The sequence below is a fragment of the Nuphar pumila genome, chromosome 14, assembly GCF_984573655.1.
Source record: "Nuphar pumila chromosome 14, dmNupPumi1.hap1.1, whole genome shotgun sequence".
Lineage (NCBI taxonomy): Eukaryota > Viridiplantae > Streptophyta > Magnoliopsida > Nymphaeales > Nymphaeaceae > Nuphar > Nuphar pumila.
In genome coordinates, this window is record NC_143262.1 from 83,041,177 (window position 1) to 83,049,986 (window position 8,810).

At 40.2% G+C, this 8,810-nt stretch overlaps 2 protein-coding genes across 2 annotated transcripts; both read right to left on the bottom strand.

Moving 5' to 3' along the window:
* Positions 1 to 741: 741 nt before the first annotated feature.
* On the bottom strand, positions 742 to 1,413 carry LOC149817142 (protein ALTERED PHOSPHATE STARVATION RESPONSE 1-like). The gene has a single exon (XM_089987032.1). It carries the CDS (start codon positions 1,411 to 1,413, stop codon positions 742 to 744), a length of 672 nt encoding a protein of 223 aa, XP_089843158.1.
* Positions 1,414 to 5,316: 3,903 nt separating this feature from the next.
* On the bottom strand, positions 5,317 to 8,275 carry LOC149817143 (uncharacterized). The gene is made up of 3 exons (XM_089987033.1): positions 7,084 to 8,275; positions 5,781 to 5,935; positions 5,317 to 5,463 (listed from the first exon to the last, which is right to left on the bottom strand). Exons 1-3 carry the CDS (start codon positions 8,273 to 8,275, stop codon positions 5,317 to 5,319), a joined length of 1,494 nt encoding a protein of 497 aa, XP_089843159.1.
* Positions 8,276 to 8,810: the final 535 nt, after the last annotated feature.

The following is an 8,810-nucleotide window of genomic DNA, read 5'->3' on the forward strand; positions in this document are numbered from 1 at the left end:
TGAAGTGTTTGGTTTCCAAGCAACAAGTTTAGAGGTCCAAATCCTACTGCTTACAGCTTTGCAACAATGGCTAGTCTAACTTAGTTTGCCATGAGCTTTCGAGCTCGAGCTCACCACAAGAGTGAGCCGAGCTTGAACACCCTATATTCAATGATGTTTAGTCGGAACAAAAACTTCCATAACGCACAAGGATTCCACACACGCATAGAATTATGCTGCAACAAGCAAACCGTAGCTTTATCATTGCAAAAGTGTTTGAATGCTTAATGTGCAAATGCCAAAATCTCTGGAGCTCTTTTGTTGATCTCCCCTCTCTTACACACATGCACAGAAGATTTGTATAAAAAATCTGTATAAAACTGAAAGAATATGGAACTATACACTCCTGTAGGCTGACATAAAGCCGATGGACGCTGAAATGTACATTGTGTTAATGAATGAATTGGTATTGCTGTAGTTGTAAAAAAGAATAACTATTGCTGTACATGGCAGGAAAGCACGAACCTGAATATGTGCAATCGAACTTCTCTCATGGGGTGCCAGCCATCCTGAAACGACTCTGCTTCCCAAAAAATGGCACAGTCTGCTGCCTTCTAATTTCTTCCTCGAACCTAGCAGAACATCTCCCAAACCCCCACCCAACCTCAGTGAATTTTCAAATTTGGGGTGATTAGCTGGTTGGGCGAGACGAAAACCATGGCACAGCCATGACCAAGAGTGCTTAGTTGATTACATCAATGGCTATGTACCTCCACCATTCGGGATTCTGATCTCCTCATAAGCCTTGACGGTTGAAGAAGCAAACTCTACCATGGCTTCAAGGATCTGCACCATGCCTATTTTTAAAGTAGTAAAGGTCCCGGCCTGAACTTGCATCACCATCTCTGCATGCTTTTGTTTCTCCTCATCCAATCTTTTTTTCATTGCATCAAGTGCAATCCTCTTATCAGCCAGAGAAGTTTCACCACCCTCAGTTGCCGAAATGGCCAACTTGCCTGACGGGCCTCGAGTCCTGAGCATCTGGTTCTCCTCCTGCTGCAATAATCTCCACCTTTTGTCTAGGTCTTTGGAGAGGTACTCAGTTTCAAGACTTTTGTGTTTCTCCTCATCAAGCTGTTCCCAAAGTTTATGCATGTTTGCAGCAAATTTATGCATGGCTTCCACGCCTTGGCCCTCTGAAACCTGTTGCATCATTCTATTCCAATCATTGCAGATAACAAACACTGGTGGAGCTCCTGCTCTGCTTGGAGAAAAAGGTACCTCTCCATCTTCTGTCACTTCAGCTTTCTGATCTATGCATTTCGATAACCAACCATTCAACGCTTGAACATATGCTCTCTGAGCTTTCATCCAGTTGACAAAACTGGAACACCAACTTGAAGCCCCCCGTTCTAGCTGCATTGTTTCCCTCATCGCAGAGTCACTTGAGATGCTTCTTGGTATTATATCCAGAATTTTACCTTCAGAAATAGCTCGAAACTGCTTTTGGTGACAAGCCAACATAGTTTTCCACATTCTTATCATCCTGCATTGGTGATCAAGATTGAATAAAGTAGTAGAAAAGAAAAGAAATGTCCATCCATCTAGAATTAACTCAGAGAAACTCAATCATCACACAAAATAATAACAATAAACATAAAACTGTAAGAATACCAAATGAAGTTTGGGGCAAGTTTGCAACACCTTCAAGCTGTTCATATGCTCTGGTTGAAACTTATGGTCTGATGTATGGCTTTCATTTGAAGATACCGACATAGCGAAAGCATTCTTTTGAAGAGAAAAATTAATTTAATCTCTATTTTACACTATACGTAGAATAAGTTTCATGAGATAATCCCAGAGAATAATGTCAAATGAATTTTTAGATAAGGATATAAAAAATAGATATCACATCATGCCCTGTGATAATATTTCTGTATCTGATGCCAAAATTAATTGTATTGGTCGAAGGAGAGGTATTTTAGATCTCAACTTTTTACCTTTTTCTTTTTACACAATCATAAAGAGCTTGCATGAGATTTGAATTATCAATGTTACTGAGCTAAAGATGATAAAGGCTGTGTGACTAAGTAATGAAAAAGCTAAAGCTAGAAAATAGTGATGAGTTTCTGTGATCCATCAAATTTAAGAACAGGACCAAGTGACTAGTACAATAAGCCAAAGCCTATACTTTTTGCTTTACTCAGAAAAGTTGTGAATTTTCCAGCTAGTTTGTTACGTTTAATTCACTTGCTGTGAATAACGAATATGGAAATGCTTAGAGTTAGAACCTTCATATTTGATTTAGCTTGTAAATACAGTTCAAGATAGTTTTGGCTAGCCTTCAGCATGTGAAACTGGGAACAAACCCAAAATATGAAAATGATGCAGTGGAGTGACGGAACTACATGACTTACAAGAGTTCTATGAATTGTGTGCATCAAACCAAATTCAACCTAAATGTATTACAATCAGGTGAGAGACTCAAACCCTATTAATGTAAAAGAAAGTGAAAAAATAGAGTTAAGAATGGAAATTACATTTAGGGATATGTCACTTGGGTATGGGTGGGGAGGATACAACACGGAAATTCCAAAAAATGTGGGTACAAGGACATGGTTATATATATATATCACATAAATTCAAAATAAATCGAATATAGTCTAAATATATATGCTATATTTAAAATATGTATTATATACTGAAAATATAATTATAAATTATAAATTGAATACAAATTTGTATGTACGGAGGGTAAAATGACGTGTCCAGATGTCGATGCATGTCGACACGGGGACACGCATGTCGACATGGGTACGGAGCACAAAATGGAGTGTTCATGTGACATAGATTTAGGGTGGATTCATTGAGAAGAAACAAACATTCTAAGGGCAGCATAGAGCACATTTACTTCAGTGTTTATTTTTTCCACGATAATATTGTTAGATTTCAGAAAATGACAAACCAAAAAATCAGCATCTATTTTAACCTTACTACAGGCATGGATAAATTTTGTCTACAGAGATTTAGGTCATGCTGCCAGAAAACTGCCACCCAATCTCTAAGCCACTAAAATCTAAAATAGAAATGGAAGTGATATCCAAACAACATGCACATTAATCATTTTACATGAAGTATAATATATTATAAACTCCAACATAGTGAATGTGTGTTGGACTCGAATACTGATATACAGTGAACCCAGCAATATTTTTAAAATTTAAGTCACAAAATTCTAGCATATAAATAGAGATGAGAGGAATGAGGCTAAAAAAAAACAAATCATACCTCTGAATTAGTTTAGTAACATGAGATTGCAGCTGATTATCTCTTAGACTATGAATCTTATTTGACATGGCATCAATGGATTTAATTGTCATGCTAATCTTCATGAGATGTTTTTTTATTGATGCCTCGGTAGCTTGAAGCTTATCAGGTTCTGCACCTTTATTGCCTAAATCCCTCAGTCGCTTGAATTTCCTATCATAACTCAGTCGCATCATCTCTTCTTCCTATAACAACATAAATTAGAGAGGTTGATTATAGAAAAAATTAAGGGAACAAACTAAGAACATTATTATTCTTTGAGGAATCTAGAATTTAATTTGCAGAGTACATCTGTGCATGTATATAGGGGGCCTGCTGTGGTATACCCGAGCGGATAGGTCAGCCTAGACACTCTGACTGTTTCCTGCAATGGTCATGCTGGAAACTGGCAGGACTAGCACCATCTTGAAGGGTGCTGTTTCCTTTACCAATATCTGGCATCCCTTTAGCCGGAAATTGGTGATATCATGCTTTTTCATGTGAATACCCTTCAAAGCAGCAAACAGGTTAATTTTAGACCATGTTTGACTGCAACATATCCATACTATAAACAGAAAATGACTGTACTGTCCTTGCAAATGGCGCACTGCCCGAAGGAATTTGATAAAAAATCTTGCATATCCAAAATTTTGATTCTCGACTTTTTAGTACATTTTTACCCCTCTGCAAATATAGCATGACCTTCGTAACTCTTGTGAATGTCCCCAAAATGTGGAACCTCCGTAGAAAAAACACACAGGCAGGAGGACATTCGCAACTCATGGCTGCGAATGTCGTACTGCATTTGTGAATGTCCTCTTGCCTGTGCCATTTTTTGTTTTTTTCAAGCAAGAGGACATTCGCAAATACAGTACGACCTTCGCAACTCATGGTTGCAAATGTCTCCAAAATGTGCGAACCTCCTTTTACTAAATAATCTAACATTTGCGAATGTTCTCACATATTTGTGAACACCCACATCCCCAAGGAATTTGATAAAAATTCTCGCATATCCAAAATTTTGATTCTCGTCTTTTTAGTACATTTTTACCCCTCTGCAAATATAGCACGACCTTCGTAACTCTTGTGAATGTCCCCAAAATGTGGAACCTCCATAAAAAAAACACAGGCAGGAGGACATTCACAACTCATGGCTGCGAATGTCGGACTCTATTTGCGAATGTCCTCCTGCATGCACCATTTTTTATTTTTATTTTTATTTTTTTCAAGCAAGAGGACATTCGCAAATACAGTACAACCTTCGCAACTCATGATTGCAAATGTATCCAAAATGTGTGAACCTCCTTTTACTAAATAATCTAACATTTGCGAATGTCCTCACATATTTGTGAACATCCACATGCCTATGCCCCTTACGCGATTTTATTAAAAGGAGACTCACACATTTTGGGGACATTCGCAACCATGAGTTGCGAAGGTCCCCAAAATACGTGAACCTCCTTTAACTAAATACTCCTACATTTGTAAATGACATCACACATTTGCGAGCGTCCTCATACTTGTGCCCCTTATGAGTTGCGAAGGTTGTACTGTATTTGTGAATGTCCTCCTTAATGTTGTCAGTATGGGTATTGGCCCTATATCATTTAGCCAACGGTGAATTGGCCGATACGATACTCAAGTGAATCGTTTTGAATAGGCAAAAAAATAATTAAAAAATATTACATGTCAATCAGAACGTGACATGTGTTAAAGTCATTAAAATGATATTAAAATAATGTTAAGTATTGTTTGTATTTATTAAAAAATAGCCGATTCAGGGGTGAAGCGTATCGATTTTCTGTTGATGCAATACGTATAAGTTGATACAGGTTGATACACACCAATAATGACAACATTGGTCCTCTTGCCTGTGCCTTTTTGTTTTAACGGAGATTCGCACATTTGGGGGACATTCATAAGTAAGAGTTGTGAGGTCATGATATATTTGATGAAGGGTAAAAATATCCTATAAAAGTTGAGAATCAAAATTTTGGATATGCAGAGGATTTTGTCAAATTGCTAGGTATTTCAGGAAGCGCACAATTTTGCAAGGACAGTACAATCATTTTCCATACTATAAACATCAGCCTTCTGGCATTGTATCAACCGGAAACCAGCAAGGTAGCACCAGTCAGGATGACCCAGTATCCCTACTGGTTTCTGGATGACACGTTGCTGGAAAGATATCACAAAATGTTTGTCTATACTCAATACAATACTTCCCATATATATATATATATATATATATATATATATATATATATATATATAGAGAGAGAGAGAGAGAGAGAGAGAGATTCATTCCTTGGACATTTGATAATTGCGAAACAAGTAAATAAAAAATGGTAACGGCCTGAAAAGTCCAGGAGTGCTCACGTATGCAACAAATCTTCAAAAATATGTATCCAGGTAATGTGATACATGCATGAGCACATGAATTAGTTTTAAATCATATATTTTACAAGGTCATTTCATAGTATCAGAATGTATACCTTAATTTCAGCATACAGTTTACTCTCCCAAGTGTATATCTCTTCTAGAATTGTTGAGAGCCCGTCAAAGTTCATTCTGAAACCTTCATCTGGACCCGCGATACTGGATGGTGGCATTCTTGATATATTAATGGAGGAGAGCAGCGGTATCTTGGCTAGTGAATGGCATGAAGATATCAATATGGGAAAACCAATAAAATTCTTAATCTTGACAGAGATCACTACAAAAAAGTACAGTAAGTTCAAAATTGAAATAAAACTGTAGAAAGAGAAATTTCCAGACCACTTAAATAGTAGGATGGCTTCAGCACACACACACACACACACACACACACACACATATATATATATAGAGAGAGAGAGAGAGAGAGAATGTGAGAGACTGAACCACTTAAGTAACTTATCAGTCATAAGACTCATAACCGGTTCAAGAAATCATTGCAAGCATGTTCTGTAAATCAGATCCACAGATGTGATCTTACAGTGATTCACTAAAACATTAATCAGATTAGGAAACTTTTCATGTAGAGAACTAAAATGTGACGACTGATATTGCACATAAACTTTATGATTAAAAAACTTAGGATCTATTCCTTGAATTGATTAGATTCAAAGCATGTTTCCTTGGTAAAAGAATAATAATAAACATATATGGGTGCAGCTTAAGCAAAAGGGAAAATAGCAGCTGCAACTATGACTTTTTGAATTGGTCAGGACTGGTACGTTGCTTATGTAGAAAGACACACACCCATACACAGAGCACTTGAATATCAGGAAGGACTGAACATGATGGTTACATAATAAAGCTTTTCCATCTCAGCCAAGGGTTTCAAGTTTGAATCCCACAGGGCGCTAATGAGTTGCTTGATGATATAAAGCAAAAAAAAATGCTTCCTCAAGAAGCATAAATGATTACGTGATTATGAAAAAGATGCACAGGACAATGGTGTATGACAAATTTCTTTCTCAAACTAGGTTGGTGACACCATGTATCTTTAGAGTTTTCATCACTTTCTACTCGCTTTCCTCAAAGGATGATGTTGAGGACAAGGTACAGCATAGATAGAAAACTGCCAAAATAACAGGCAAAAATGAAAACAAAATTCAACTGTTTTTTCTTAAAAACACAAAAAAACAGAAAATTAAACAAACCAAGATTATCACGAAGACATAAGCAAGTAGATTTATGCATAACGTTCTCCTCAAATAGGAAGTAAAGAACTATATATAATAAACCAAGTTTCTCAGAAAAAAAATGCAGCAATAGATTTACGGCATTCCATAATGACATGAAAATCTTTACCTTTAATCAACGTATTCCTTGGTCGATAAGGGAGCTTTCCCACCTCAAGCGTTTCAGAAATCTCTAAACCCGATTTAGAAGCGCTCACAAAGTCACCCTTGATTTCGTAAACAACATCTAATATATCCCTTGTTCCTTGAGTTACTATAGCCACCAAATCATCTACCTTGAAGGATTCACCACCTTCCGCCGAAGCCACTTCCCCACCAAAACTCACTCCTTTCTTATGATTCTCAAACACCGTGGTGCTTTTCGATCCGCTTGCGTCCGAAGACGGTACACCGATACTCTTCTCCGGCGACACACTATCAGTGTGATCATCGTCATCTTCGTCCATTAAAATGTGCCCACTTCTTGATGCAGTATCACTGCCCACATCCTTCTTCGCAGCGGGCTCCGGTTTTCGCTCTTTCTCCACTTCTTTTACATCTTCAAACTGCGACTCGTCTTCCAAATCCGGAATTCCCTCCTTCAGCCTCACCTCTGCCGAATCCACGCTGCTACCGCTCGAATTGTGAATACCAGAGTAATCATTGTACATGTTCTCCATTGATATGAACGGGTTTAAGAAATCCCACCCGGAGTCGGGCTTCGGAGGGGGTGGCGATCGACTTCGCGGAGGCGAGCGCATCGACGGCCCGTTTCCGGACTCCGAGAAGCCCCAACCGGGCTCTCCCCAAATCACGGCCTCCGGGGGCGACCAAGGAATCTGCTCTGAAAAAAACATTGACGGAATCGCCGTCGACTTGACGTAGTTCACCAACGATGGCGAGCTCCAATCCGGCGATTCACGCACCGGCGAGCTCGGACCTTCGTCGACGGACCGGACGCTGTGCACGGGAGAGATCGATTCCGCCTCTGACTCCCCCGAATGGAAATGCAGGTGCGACCCGGCGGGCGAATGTTGCGAGAGCGAAAGCGAAAGCGAAGTCGAGGACGAGCCGTTCTTGCTCGATCCCTTCTTCCCGTCGCCGGGGAGCGTCAGGACCGGCGAGCCCGGTGCGGCGGGGACGAAGCCCTCGGTGACGAACCGGTGCAGGGAGTCGCCGATGGCGGCCAGGGAGCGAATGTAGGCGGAATGCGCGGCCGCCAGGGCAAACCGGCCGTCGACGGCGGACCGAATCAGGTCCCTCCGATCCCTGCAGAGCCGCACCAGCGGCGTCTCCTCTGCCTTCGACGGAACACAGCCCATAATCAGAAACCCCAAACCAGATAGCACATTCCTCCTTCCATCACACCAAAACACCCCCAAAAAATCAACGAGATTTCATCACCCAAAACCCCAGAACTCCACCCAATTCCCTCAAACCGAAAATTTCGAGAAATAACAAGAAAAAGAGCGGGAAAATCGGGAAAATGGCTTGAAAAGAGTTTTTATAGCATTCACGGCAAGAAGGAACGCAGAGACGAAGCGAATCGGAGACGACGAAGCCCTCCGTCGAACTCCGCCTCGTTCCCATCCATACGTGAGGAAAATAGCGGATTCAGAAGGGTGTTTCCGGAAACGGAAAAAAAAAAAAGAAAACCAAGACAACCGAAGAAGATCAACGGAGGAGAAGAGGAGGAGGAGGAGGGAAGAAAGGGAAACCGGAATTCCCTGTATCTACACGCGCTGCAAACCAAACGCGGGAACCGAGCCCACTTCCCTGCTTCTTAACGCGCGCCTTCCAGTTCCATAATTTCCATTCTTTTTCCGCCACGACGAAGGGGAACACCAAAAAGCTTCT

What these genes read in the sequence shown, in the direction of transcription:
- LOC149817142 (XM_089987032.1), bottom strand. Translation starts at nt 1,413, where the DNA reads ATGAGGGAAACAATGCAGCTAGAACGGGGGGCTTCAAGTTGGTGTTCC.
- LOC149817143 (XM_089987033.1), bottom strand. Translation starts at nt 8,275, where the DNA reads ATGGGCTGTGTTCCGTCGAAGGCAGAGGAGACGCCGCTGGTGCGGCTC. An exon ending in AAGGAATACGTTGATTAAAG is followed by an intron (nt 5,936 to 7,083) that starts GTAAAGATTTTC and finishes GCCATTCACTAG; the next exon opens with CCAAGATACCGCTGCTCTCC. An exon ending in AACTGTATGCTGAAATTAAG is followed by an intron (nt 5,464 to 5,780) that starts GTATACATTCTG and finishes ATATCTTTCCAG; the next exon opens with CAACGTGTCATCCAGAAACC.